Genomic DNA, 14,592 nt, shown 5'->3' with positions numbered 1-14,592 from the left:
ATTGTTCGTAATTATCCATACTTGTCTGTAGACCGTGATCATTACAGATTATATACAACACTGGTGCACGCAAACTAGACACTCATATGTTTGCTTGTATATACGAAACGTCATAGATATTCAACAAGTACAGGTGACAGAAAACTTGCCATGCAGTGAAAGCAGCCGACAACAAAAGTCATATTAATTGGACACATGAGACTTTTTAGGACTTCCCTTGTAACCTTAGAACCCTCTTTGAGTATTTGAACAAGATTTGCAGGTAGGTGACCATTGCACAGTGTTTACACCAAGCTGAGAGCAAATTAGTCAAGTCAAGGCACAAGTTATTAAGGGGGCAGCAAAAATGGGATTTCCTATGGAGTGAAGTGTCAGCCATCATTACAGAGATGTCACTGTACCTCTGTAATGAGGTTATTATTACTCCTATCAATAGTTGACTGTGGTTTATTATAACTGTAATGCTCTCCTATGTTCCTAATACAGCGCTTCGTTGCTCTTGCAGCTTAGTTCTTTCTCTAGAAATATATGTGAAATTAATTTATTAATGACATTTCTTTGAACTAGATGACTAGTCAAGTCAGAAATATTTGACACATAGAATAAAACAGTAGCCTATAAGCATCAATTCATATGGAGCATAATGATGGCATATATACATTTTTGCCCCAGTGGGCCAAGGCAGTTAGACACAATCTACAGTGCTCAATAGTAGATATGTATATACAGAGACTCACATATTTTCCATATTGGCTCCATTGCCCGCATTCGTCCTTCCAGTACCAGATCCACTCGGTGGTAAGGACGTATTCACGTGGTTTGGTGACCGAGGACGTTGTGGAGAGCCGTCGAACATTCTTCAACGACGAGGTCATTTTTTGGAAATCAATGTTATGATGTTTTGAACTATACCATGGGAAAAGGAATATTATAAAATCAAAGGTAGATATACAAAGTACAGCAATGTGATGTGGAAGGACGGCTAGTAACATGAAGACCAGGGTTCCTCCAGCTTTAGCTGTCTCACCAACCTCATGTAATAAAATAGGTAAAAATCCATGCATACACAGAGATAAGGGCTTTAGGTCAACCCTCTTCACCTATTGGTCTGCTGAACTGTCATTAAGATTTTGCTTTTTCCTCTACAACAACCATTTTGGCATTATTAGGAAGTTGATTTCTTAATTTTCAGAATTGATATTCTGTTCACGACTCTTAATGCACTGTTCTGGCTTCACCAGGAAACGTAAATGCAGCCTCAGGTTTAACAACTTTGCTGTACACTGAGGGAGGAGAAGGCTCACATATGACACTATATATTAACCTCTTCAAAAGTAAATTGTTCTACTGAGTTCTGATGAAAAGCTCATTATTAAATGGCAGGCCTGCTACTTTGCCCTTGGATCTGAAGATATCTGCATTACCAAACTATTTTATGGTATGTTTGCGGTTGTTTCCAAAAAGAGAAGATGCACAATGGACAGATCCCCTCATGTGAACATGTGCGGGCCAGGCCCATTATTGATAAGTGGGATACCCAGAGGAATAAATGCATAGACCCAAATGACTTCCCCGTATGTCCCTGGTTATAAAATCCACACAAACTTTAAAAAAAATGTAATGGGATAAAAACATATTATCAGAAAGGTTTCTTGATCAGTCACAAGTTTCATAAGGCCCTGAAAAAGAATACATTGAAATAACATATAGGTCCTTGTCCCTTAGTACTAATGCTGAATTGCTGTTTACATAAGCTAGAGTTGTGTGCTATTGCTGTGGCTCTACATTTGAATGTAAGTTGTTATGTTAAAGTATGTTACTATCCACATTATTAGATCGGTGCTATATGAATATCTGAGAAACATTTAAATTGCATAAATTAGGAATACATATATTGTCTTTATATAATTGGTTAAACTCCCGACTTGCTTTATATCATTGTGTTATCATGGAAGCATGCGTGGTCTTTGCTGGTGTTCTTTAGTGTAAGGACAATTCATCCCCTATTAAAGTGTGTATGTTTGTCATTTCTAGGCGTAAAAGAGCCACAACGACAAATCACACTTTCGAGGCTGTTCACAAAGGTAGCATACACTTGTGAGTTATTTACATGCGTAATTTACTCTTACACCTATGAATAGCTTTACTACTTTTGGCTATTCACACAATTCGAGTGTAAAGTTGCTTAAAGTGCAGACTTAGATGTCTTCACCCCTGAAAAAGGGAGTGGGCTAAATGTTCAAGTGTAAGTTACTACTTTCAAAAACAGAAATAACAGTAAGTGCACAACCACACATGCCCAACCACTGATATTGCAACACCCTCCAGTACAAAATAAAGGAGGTAGGAAAATATCAATAAATAAAATGCATTGCAAACAAATCTGAAAATATTATATATTATTTAATTATAAAATATTTTAATACACTTTTTAAATTAAAAATGAAAGTAACAATATAATTTTGTTAAAATATGTTACATCAATTCTATAAATCACTTTTACTAATGTTTGCTGCATAATATTGGCTTAGCAGGAATTATTTTTTTAATTTAAACTTCAAAAAAATAATGCCCATGTATTTGATTATGTGTATATTAATTTAAGATATAATTCAAAATTAAGTTAATAGAGCTGTAGCATTTCTTTCACTTTGTTCAACTTTTAAAATAATATGTACATTTAAATATACCGTAATACTTGGAGGCGTGGCTTAGCCGGCTGCGAGATGGCTGCACTTCAAGTGGGCTCCGCCGGTCAAGCTCATCATCCGCCAGAATCCTGCAGACAGCAGCCCCCAAACCGCCTGGTTCCTGTATATCTGCACTCACCGTGGCCCAGGCCCGGGGCACTGCCTTTTATTTTTTTTAATTTATTTATTAGATTTGTAAAGCGCGGCAGCTACCCCAAAGGGTTTCCCAGCGCTAGTGGAAACAGAAGCAGCAAGGGCACAGACTAATAAGAGGTTATTGATTGAAGAGCCAGGTTTTAATGGCCCTACGGAAGCGAGCATAACAGCTCTCAGCACAAATGTCAAGGGGAAGGGAGTTCCAGAGTCTGGGCCCTAAAAACGAGAAAGACTTGCCACTCATTCTAGATAGTCTAAACTTGGGCACACAGAATAAGTTTTGTGAGGAGGAGCGGAGAGAGCGAAAAGAGGAGTAGATTTTAACACGGGATTGCAAGTTGTCGGGAGCACTCCCCGACTTGATCTTGTGCAGGTAACTCATTGCTTTGAATTTCACGCGGCTATCAACTTTAAGCCAGTGAAGTTCGCGGAGGCGTTCTGTGATGTGGTCAGTTTTACGACAACCGCAGAGCAGGCGTGAGGCAGCATTTTTTACTAGTTGAAGATGTCTCGTAACTGCCTTGGTCGCCCCCAGGTAGAGTATGTTACCATAGTCCAACCGAGAGGTTACCAAGGCATTCGTTACGGACCTCTGGGTGTCAAGCAGCAGCATCCAAAAGATTTTCCACAGCCAGCGTAGAATGGTGAAACAGGTGGCTGCCACTTTATTGGCCTGACATTGCATGGTAAGCCCCTTGTCTATGAACACCCCCAGGTTACGCACGTGCTCAGAAGGAGATGGAAGTGGACCCATCTCAGATGGCCAGTGCCTGGGACTCGAAAGGTCAGGTTTTTGCCCGAGGACCAAGACTTCAGTCTTCCCTCCATTCAATTTGAGAAGGTTAAGATTCATCCAATCGGATATCTCCCCAAGGCCCGTCTGAAGGAGGGAGGTGGAGGCCTGGTCAGATTGAGTTAGGGAGAAGACGATTTGTGAATCATCGGCATAGGTGTACAAAGTCAACCCGGAACGTTCCGCAATAAGGGCCAAGGGAGTGACATAAAGATTAAAAAGGAGGGAGCTAAGAATCAAGCCCTGGGGTACACCATAGGGTGATGAATAGATATTGGAGGTAGTAGCATGTGAGAAAATTTGAAAGGTCTGGTCTGTCAGGAAAGATGCCAACCATTCCAAGGCTACGCCACCGATGCCCGTGGCGGCGAGGGATCTGAGGAGAATTTTGTGGGAAACAGTGTCAAAAGCTGCACTGAGATCGAGCAATATCAGTACAGCTGTGTCACCTCGATCCAACAAGGAACGGAGATTTTCCGTAACGCCAAGGAGTGTGGTTTCAGTAGAGAATGTAATTATTAATGATTAATTCAGTAGAGAAACCAGGACGAAAACCCGACTGGGAGGAGTGCAATAAATTATTTGTCGCCACAAACTGAGACAGATGCTGATGAATATGCCTCTCCAAAACTTTGGAGAAGGCCAGCAACAGAGAGATAGGGCGGAAGTTGGAGAGAACTTTGGGGTCAGCAGTAGGCTTTTTCAGCAATGGAGTAACCATTGCATGCTTCCAACAACGGGGGAACAACGGCAGTTTTGAGAGAATGATTAAGTGTAGTGCAGATCATAGAGAGCTGCGGGGTATCCAATAGACGCAGTATTGGAATGGGCAAGGGATCGGTAGGAGAACCCAACTTCACTCTGCATAGAATCTCAAGATGGGCTGCGGGGTGAAGATCAGGCCATGAAAGGAGGGGAGCGTAGGAAGGGATAAGAGGATAGTTTAAATCCCCTAGATTAGCAGACAATGTGGGAGAGATATTGCTACCGCTTTGGTCAGAGATATCTCGGTAGATTTTATCGATTTTTGTGATAAAAAACTGAGCAAGTTCATCACATTTGCTACTAGACAGGGGCGGAGGTTTAGCTGTGGTCTGAGAGCCAGCAAGATTTTTAACCAAGTCAAAGAGTACTTTGGATTTATTTGCTGCTTCAGTTATCGTTTTAGTGACATAGTCAGCCCTAGTTAGGGCACAGGCTTTATGATAGCGCTTCAATTTGCTTTTGTAGTTGAGACCTGCAGTAGGGGAATAGTCCTTTCTCCAAATACGTTCTGGTTTTTTACAATGCGACTTTTCCGTTTTTAATACTTCGTTGAACAAGGGTGCCAGTGTATTGTGGTTAGCCACCTTCTTATGGGAAAGAGGAAGACAGATGTCAATAGCATCAAAGAGCCAGGAATTTGTGATACCTGCTGCAGTATCCATATCATTTGACCTAAGTGGGTCGGTGGGAAGGTGAGTCTCAAGAACATTGTTAAGAGAGATGATGTCCAGCTTTGTCCAGTTCCTTTTGCTCATGACTGATGGGACTCTTCAATGAGGCAGTACGTCAGTGGCTGTAAGCATACATCTGATGAGATAGTGGTCAGATCAAAGGACGGGTAAAGCAGGGGAACAATGTAGATAAGGAACATTGGAGAAAATTGGGTCCAAAAAATGACCACATCTGTGCGTGGGGCCCCGATTATGTAGAGAAATATTCATAGCTTCCAAATCGGCAATTAAGTTTCTGCTTATACTATTCTTAGAATCCTCCAGGTGTACATTAAAGTCACCTAGAATCAAAAAATGACTGGAAGTTGTAAGAATAGAGGCTATGTAATCAGAAAGTTGTCGACCAGGCATTCACAGGGCCGGGAGGGCGGTAGACCAAAAAGCCCGTAAGAGTAACCTTAGGATGAAGGGCAAGTTTAAAACGCACTGCCTTGCAATTACTTAAAATAACAGAATCAAGCTGGCATTGAAAGTTGTTCTTAAATTTGATCGCAATGCCACCCCCGATTTTATTGGGTCTGTCGCTCTTAACAATGGCGTAATTAGAAGGTAGTGCTTCCGCTATGTCTGGACCGGAGCTTTCATGCAGCCACGTTTCAGTAATAAATAGAGCGTTGGGTAGTTCTTCAATTAAAAGATCAAAAATCTCATGTTTATGTTTAGGTAAGGAGCGGCATTTCAAACTAAGAAACGTATAAGAAGGATTAGAGGAGGTAGTGGCCCACGAAGTGCAGCAACGACACAACTGTGGGACATCCAGGGAGAAGGTGCAGTACGAACAGGACTGGGGAAATTGATTCGTCATGTCAAAAGTGATACAGCCCTGTATAGATGTGGGACTCAGCGCGTGCAGGTGATCTTCCCCATAGATACATTTCTTTGATGGAGTTTGACCAGGGGATATGGCCCCTGGACCCGGTTGGGCGCGGACGGGCGCAGACGGGCACGCCTTTGGCACGCCGTCGGCGCGCCCGCTGCGCGGACGGGAAATGACAGGCATTTATGCAGGAAGAGGGCTGGAGGGTCAAATGAGCTAGACCGCAACCCTGCAACTCCCAGCAATATGGCGCTTACCCCCAAAGCATCCCGCAACCATCTTTGCCCCCCTCGCTGCTTCTGGGCAGAGATCCGCTCCTGGGCCTTTTCCTTCGAGGTCAGGCCTTACAGCTGCCGCCACATGGCCTACCTGCCTCTGCACTGCTGCGACGCATCACACCTGGAGCGACAACCCCTAGGCTGCCCTACTTTGCTGCTGGGAGTTGCCGGTGAGTGCTGCAGCCGCCGGGGGCTCTTGGTGGTGGGACTAGGGGCTTGCGTGCCGTACCGCCTGGCCCTTCGCTGATTATCCGTGCGGGCGCCGCTTGTCTGGGCTCCGGCGCACGCCGAGACTGCCTCTCCCCAACCCGGGCCGGGAGATATGGGCGGCACACCTCCCTTGACCCCTCGCTGCTGCCCGCCTCCTGGATCAGCTGCACCCAGCCCAGATGCAGTCTTCCTAACTGGCCTCTCTTGCAGGGCGGCCCGGCCCCTCTGCAGCCCGCCTCTCTTCCCTGACTTACCGTATGCTCATCGGGGTCATCCATCCACCCCCAATGCTACAAACGCGATGGTCCGTGCTCATCGTCTAAAGCCGCATTGGATCCTGCTCCAGTCCTCTTCTTGGCCCAGCACCGACTACCACCAGATTCCGACGGGGGCCCCTGTACATAGCTGCTCCACCTGACTGGCCTCATCAGCCCCTCTCAGCGTGCCATCCGCCTGTTTGCGCCTGCTGTGACCCACCTGCTGCCAGCACATTGTTACCAGGGGTAAGTGCATTTGTTGCGGGGTTCGCCGTGGCTGGGTTGAGGGCGTTCGCGCCATACTGTGGGGCCCGCTCCTAACTGCTGGTCCTGCCTCTGCTACTTCGCCCTCTGGCCCCGTGGTTCTGACGTTGCAGCGATCGCCCCCTGCTGGGTGGCACAGAGCTCTGCCAGCAGTTCACTCCTTCAGGCCAAGCCTACCAGCATGGAGGCGCACTTCTCTGGACCACTCGCCTGACTGACCTAGCGGTCCCTGTTAGTGCCGTACATGGCGGGAAGCTGGCGGGTGTGCAGCCCAGCACCGCCCACTGGCTCCCAGCACCTCACCTGGCATTGCTCTCCTGATTCGTTTCTTCTCAACCCGGGACGGCTCTCTCACACCTTTGGGCACTGCCACTTCGCCATCCAGTTGTGTCCTTCATCCACTCTCTTCACAGCCAGTGCCTGTCATAGGCAAGACTGACCCCAGTAACCCAGGATCACATTTGAGCAGTGCCGACAGATGTGTCAAGACGGCGTGGTCGCCGACGGGGGCGACTCAGCTACCACCACAGAGATGGCCACCTCTCGGGAGGACGACTTCAAGTCCATCAGGTTGGAGGTGAAGTCTACGGTCTCTGGCATAACAGCCCAGCTGGAACAGTTGTCTTCACGTCTGGATGTGGTCAAGTCTCGGGTGGACTCGCACGAGACTCACTTGCTTCACGTTGAGTCGAGGGTATCTGATGTTGAAGACGCCGCCACCTAGAATCGACAAAAACTCCTCCAAATGGACAAAATCTTGGACCTAATACGCACAAAAAAACAAGGATTTGGAAGCGCGCTCCCACAGGAGCAACCTCCGCATCACGGGTGTGCCCGAGTCCACCAACATTTCTCTGAGTGGCCAGGGAGAAAGGTGAGATCTGCCACCAGGGCAATTCCTTGTCGTTTTACTCCAAAATACACAGTAATACTTAACATAAAAATATGTTTACTCATTTAATATAAAGTTTAATAAACTTTTTAATTGTCCCCAATACTTTACCATTGGGTGAATAATTAAATTAGATAGTAAATATGTTTTATTTTTAGATTTGTGTAAACATGAAATTATATTTATTTATAGTTTTATTTCTAGTTTTATCTATTTAAATAATTAAATTTATCTTTATTTCATATGGGGTTTTATTTCAAGTCCCTACCTCCATTATTTTCTATGGAAGGGTTGCACCATACTAATGATTGCATTTACTCTAGCAGTGAGCTGGAGTAACTTCCTACTGTTTTTCTTGGGTGTAGTAGCTTTAGAAGTGCAATTTGTGAAAAGTAATGGACTTACTCCTACTCCTCCCTTAACCGCTCCCATTTAGTAGGTATGCCCCTTTTCCAGTCCCATCCCTGGTAGGGCCTACATTTCTCACTTAGTGCCCGATTACGACTTTTTGTGGTGCGCGAAGAGTCACCGCAGTGTGCCCCCTAGATTACAACGTAAAAGTGGTCTGGCGAGCGGGCAGCATGGCGGTTCACACTGTGGTGCCTCTTTCAAAGGCGACAGTGCCTTTCAAAAAGGCATCCCAATGGGAACACCAGTCAAGATTCTTGTATGGCATGGACACGAAAGACCATCCTGTGCAGGGACTGAGATGCATGCATACAGGGGGCACATTTTAGGCTCCTCTGTGTGTATCCCCATGGGGAGGAGGCACAAAGGGCCCTGTAGGGCCCCCTTTGTTTCCTCTCTGCCACTGTTTTCATGGTGGTTGAACCACCATTAAAACTGTGGTGGAGAGGATACTCATAATATGCTTGGTGGGACCACGGCATACCACCAAGCATAATGCTGGCTCAGGAGCGCCGTACTACATCAAGGGAACGGCGGTCCTGTCACCCTAGTCAATGGGGCAGTCACGCCGCCGGTGCAGCGGTGCCTGGACCGCCACCGGCATGCATCCATGAGTCTGGCGATCCTCAGACCACCAGACTCGTAATTGGGCCCTAAGTAGTAAGCTTACAAGTGGGAGGCTCTCCCCATAGAAAAGAAATTATTACAAAATGGGGAGTTTGGAACACTTATAGAGGAGATATCTGTGAAATGCCTCCTGTAACTCAAGATTTGGACTGATTAAGATAAATGACACTGAATGTTGTAACGCTGTATATGTAACTGATTAGGTATGGATATTCTTGTAATTTACATAAGAGGTGACGAAGAATGTATTATGTATGGACTGCATCTATTGCATTGATGCATGTAAAGAATTGATAACTGTGTCTTTCACATTTCTATAAATAACAGTTAAAAAAAAATAAAGATGAAAACTATCTAGCCCAGGGGGCTCATAGGCCATGGCATAAAATGAGTTAAATACCTTTTTAGAATCTGTGAATAAAGTCGAAGTAGCTATTTTGAGTCATCATCCTGATAGAACCTCAGGTTTCCCTCTGCAGCCTTAGGATCTAGTCTAAAGTCTTTCTTCCGGGCACGAACACGTCAATTAGGAAAACACCACCGGACACACAGCCTGTTTATTCGTACTTAGAGTGTGAGTCTCAGGATGAGGACCAAAAAGGGTAGATATTCTGCATAGTTTTCTTTACAATTTCACAGCCCATTTTAACACCCCTGTGGGTGGAAGAAGATCTGGCAGCCATTCAAAGGATGAAAACTCTATCTTAATTGTTCTGGCACTTGGCTCGAGAACCGGTCCTTCACAACCCAATCAAAAATCCAATCATCAGTGATGAGATTCATTCAGTGAGTCCCATGAACTGCTTGACCATGCAGAGCAGTCATACACCCTTTGCTAAGCATCCTGCTCAATGGCTTACAACTGCAGGTGTGACTATTTTTTGCTGGATATTTCACAAAGCTCTTTGGAAAATGTCAGAAGCTGAAACGTTTTTCGCTCTGCCGCATCCACCTTGAAATAGGGACTTTGGCAACAATTTATATTTGATGTGCCATTATTTAGCATTAACGAACCAGTTACGCGATAACTGAAAAAAGAATCGGGACTCAATTTACACACATGATGTACACAAGCAAGAAATTCCCAAAAGGTAACCTTGCGGTGTAGTTTTACTAACTTGTACGTAATGTTATGCACCAGTTGTGTAATATTGCATTGGAGTAAATTCTATGATGGGGGTCAGCACTTTGAAGAGTGGTTTACCTTGTAAGTCTGTGGTCACCCACAAACACATCTCCTTGTGAGCTTTCCCAACTCCCTTTCTGATGCTTTCCCACCCTGGAAATGGCTGTACATTTACACCAGTTGAGGCCTGCAATAAATCACTTTTTAAGATAAGCGGGAAAAGAGAACAGCTCATCAGTGGTAAGGGATTAAGGGAAGGAAGGAGTTTCTCCACGAGTAAAAATTATTGAGGAAAAAAGTAAGTATAAAAAGAGTGCTATTGCACAGTGGTGCTACCTCTTCTGAAATTAAAATGTTATTGTGCATACAATTATGCCATGATAAAATGTGTATGCGAGTAAAGCACAAGACTCCTTCAGGAAAGACCCTGGAAACCTGCACCTCACACAGCTTCTCAAGTATACTCTTGGAATTTTTGGTAAATATAAAAAAGGGAAAAGTATGTTCAAGAGGGAAATGAAATGTCTGCACATAATTTTATGAGGTTCGTTTGTGAATTGGTAAGTTTGCAGCAAAAAATTCTCCATGCATTGCCAGTCTGGCTGAGTTTGATTGGAGCGAAAATCATCACGCTATGTATTGAAAAGCAGGCAAAGGTAAACAGCGAACTTATCCAACTTGGCAAAGGACAAAAATCAGTAAGTTTGCAAAGAGAGCAAAAAGTACTTTTTACACCCTACCTTAAACCTCGACCCTATTGCTTTAAACTCAAGCATAAAGTTTCCTGTTATGGTCTGGGATGGTGACTGACAAATCTCAGTCCAAGACAGAGAATGAGAATGTATTTGAAGCGTTTAAGCACATTGATAATAAAATACAATTTCACTGTAATTCTTACCAAAGAACTGAAAATACAAATCAGATACCACATTATTGAATTTACTCTCATTTTTAAACACATTGACAATGAAAATATCTTCATTTCAAACCATAAAAGCTCTACGCCACTGTTTTCTGAGACCCAGATCAAGGATGGTTGGATCCATTAAGTATTTTCTAGATAACCACTGACAATGTAAATTAGTTTCATTTAGATTCATTGTATATGCATTTATTTATTGTGGGTATCCTGAAAGTCTGGCTTTGCTTAGGCCTTTCGGGCCTACAGTGACCACCCCTGGTGTTGAGAAAACCACATACGTCTGATATAAAAGGAGGTCCTAGGGGGTTATGTATAACAGGTGTCAGTGGTCATCTGTACCTGCCATTGTTGGGGTCACTGTAGGCTTTCTCAATGTCCTCCATCAACAGAAGGTCTTTCCATTCTCCTGTTTCCTCCAATATCTGCCAGCGATAGGGCAGATAGAAGTGCACCTGGGCACAGCTGTCTGGGTGAAGAAAAGAAAGAATCATTAGATGATGGGAGTAAATGTATATTGCTGGCTCAACAGGAATAGGAACTATGGGGAGCAGACGCAATGTTGCTGCTTGCAGCCCCAGTGGGCTGCTTTCCACCTCGTGATTTCACCAATTATGTTGAAGTCAAAGAATGAATATCGCACTGCTGAGAATAATTGTATAATCCTAGAAGAGAAGCAGTGATGCCTTTGAAATACCAGTGCTAGTTGGATACCCACTTATTACTAGCACAGAATGTTAGTTATCTTTGCAATACACCTTACATGGTTCTAATCTTTTTCTTACTATAGTTCTCCGGATCCCATGTTAGAATTACACACAAATAGCAGATGGATTCACAAAATGAAGAAAAGTGAGGAAAGTAGCAGTGGCCGGTGTCATATAGTTACTGCTTTTCTATATATTGTGTTAAGTTAGCATGAGTTTATTAAATGTTTAAACGACATATTTTCCTTCGGCTTCAGTTTGCACACGACACATAATTGTTATTGTAGCTTTCAACCTAGACGAGAGATGTGATTTATTTGAGAATAATATGTTATTGCTCTGATATCAGTTGTGCTTGGTACACTTGGTACACTGTCTGCACACTGAGAGCTGACCCCTCTAAGAATAACCAAACACAAGATTGCTGGGAGGCCTGATCCTCGCACCACATTAGACATAACACAAATAAAGTTGCTGCCAACATTGGGCTCTAAGCGGGTTTAAGGAGAATGCAAAAACACACCTGATGGTGCTTCGCATGCAGAGAGCTGGTAGCTGATGATGTGATCTTCTCCTACTGACATTTAGAGGTATGGGCCCGCCCTGCTAAAACCCAAATGAGACCTTCTTAGATATAATATAGTATGCTAAATAGGGTGCGCAAAATATAGGTGATACAGATTTCTATAGATTTTTGCATTATAATATGCTATCACCGTTCGCTTACTATGGATTAGTGACTATGCTGATAACTCTGATTTTTATAATATGTATTCTGGTATTATATAAGATACTGCGTTTGAGAACCTTGCATTGAAAAATAAATATTTCAAACTTGCACGTGTCTTCTTTTACTCCCCGTTCTGGTTTGAAATGATTATAGAGCGAAAGAGTGTTCATGTGTTCCACGATACCTGAGGTAACCCAAGTTCATGTTCTGGTTTGTCTAAGTCATTGGGAGTTTGTTATGACCAATGAGATACTGTAGCTAGTTCGGTAAGGGGATTTTGGATACTAAGGTGGGTTTTGGGTCACCCTAATTCACCGAGGTTCTAGATCTCTGTGCACAGTTCTGTGGGAGAACGGAAACCCTGCTACAGCCACATCACACATTTGGAAGCCACAGTAGGAACAATGCAGATCGAGAGACTCTCTGAGTTTGTGCTTACTTGATTCTGTGCCTAACAACAGGAGTCTCATGATTTCTGAGTTTGAGGAGACCTGCTCATTATCTTAGAACTCTTCATGGGTTTCTCACTATTGCTATGACTGTCAAGCTACCCTGGTAGAATCTTGAGAAAACAGGTAACAATGATTAAAGAGAGAGTACAGACCACATCATAAGTTTTTTTTATATTATGGAAAAAATCAGGGACACTCTCCAGAAAACCATATAGGAGTACCATTTATGAAGAGCCCATACCAATTGCTGCTTTAAACTTTTGTAATAACCACACTGTTGCATCGTCTCTCTCTCGGCAACTGGGCTTGCGCGGAGAGTGTGTCTTTACACAGGGAGGAGACTGCGGGCCTACGGAAGTACCCGATCGCCCAAGACTGGGACGCTACCCTGACCGCGTACCATCGGGCGTGCACCCAGGCCGATATAGCGTGACCGCCCCGACACGGAATGGTGAGGGCCCAGATGACTACTGTCCAGACACGGCGCGAGCTCCCCCCCCCCCTCTTCCGCCCCCCCCCCCTTCCCTTCCTCCGGCCGCCAGGGTCTTGCCCAACCGGGGATGTCCCCTGTCGTCCCCCCCGCCTTTCCCCCCCCCCCCCTGCCCTGCAGTCGCAGCGACGCTACATCCTCAACCGTCCCCACTCCCACACGACCCGCATAGGGTGCACCACACACAGCTAGGAACACTGATACACTACTGTACATGCAACTACTAGTCCAACAGTTGTTGAAATGTTTCTCCCTCCCCCCCTTCTTTTAATTCCCAGTTATGTCTCTCGGTTGGCAAAGAGATAGTTTACGCTGTTCTCATGATGATGCTCGATTTCCCCTCCCCGTTTATTTTTCACACCATGCCTGTCGGACACTGCCAAGAACAGGAGACTGAAACCCAGCGACCCATATGACTATGTGGGATATGATCCTGCCTTTAACTGCTACTGTGTCAACCAGGGAACGCGCCCGAGACAGTGGTTGTTGGCGTTCCTGTCCACCTTGGTCCTTTTGCAGTGCTGCGGGCCACGAGCACTGCGGCCCGAGACATTTCCTGGCACTGCCGCTTGCGGACTAATGCATCTCCCCTGGCTACTGTTTATTTTCACTCATGTATGCCTGACATGTCAAAATGTGCTACTTGCTGGGTACCGTTTGTAGTGGTTATTCCTCTTTGTGACATTGTGTGAATAATTGCCTTCTTATCTGTGAAACTAAATAAAGTTTGGGACCGTAGGTCTTAAAAAAAAAAAAAAATAACCACACTGTTGCATTTTTTTTTTGTTTGATGAAAAAAATGACATAATATGTACCGAAAAAACCTTTGAGTTTTGAAAATGTGCTTCATGATTTCCTTACAAATAGTTGAAGCTGCTTTTTGGTATGACCAGTCAGTCTTTCCTAGACCTAGTAAAAGAAAACTAACTTGTCTGTATTACTGCTCTAACTCCAGCAATGCCATGGCTAGCCACACAGGATGAAGAGAAAGGAGAATCAATGAGTCCAAAAGTAAGCCTGATTAAATGTTCACCGTGCCCAACATCAAAACCAGAGTTCTAGCCCTGCAATTCTTGCATAGCCAAGTTGTATGAACGTCAGCAAATCTCTTCATCATCAAGGTGCACTTGTTTCCTTAGCTGTCAGACTTAGAGCATGAATGTAGAAAAATTGACCTTAACTCAATGAAATCTTTTAGTAGACTCTTCATAACTTACAACATTAAGTGGTCAGGATGCTCCTGAGACACCCCCAACCTAAAGCTCCATCCATATTCAATG

At 44.3% G+C, this 14,592-nt stretch overlaps 1 protein-coding gene across 1 annotated transcript in view; it reads right to left on the bottom strand.

Annotated features, from left to right (window-relative positions):
* Positions 1-737: 737 nt before the first annotated feature.
* The window catches only part of LOC147668128 (zinc finger CCCH-type antiviral protein 1-like), a gene marked incomplete at its 3' end in the record, with an annotated part of 295,880 nt that continues 282,025 nt past the window's right edge, over positions 738-14,592 (bottom strand). Inside the window, exons 8-9 of the mRNA XM_086948763.1 lie at positions 11,276-11,402; positions 738-906 (exon numbers count right to left, since the gene is read on the bottom strand). Coding sequence (XP_086804889.1) covers positions 738-906; positions 11,276-11,402 — 296 coding nt within the window. The remainder of the gene's footprint in view (positions 907-11,275; positions 11,403-14,592) is intronic.

The sequence above is a fragment of the Lissotriton vulgaris genome, unplaced genomic scaffold (assembly GCF_964263255.1).
Source record: "Lissotriton vulgaris unplaced genomic scaffold, aLisVul1.2 SCAFFOLD_2847, whole genome shotgun sequence".
NCBI classification, from domain to species: Eukaryota; Metazoa; Chordata; class Amphibia; order Caudata; family Salamandridae; genus Lissotriton; species Lissotriton vulgaris.
The sequence above is the reverse complement of the archived record's forward strand: the minus strand, read 5'-3'. Positions and strand labels throughout refer to the sequence as shown.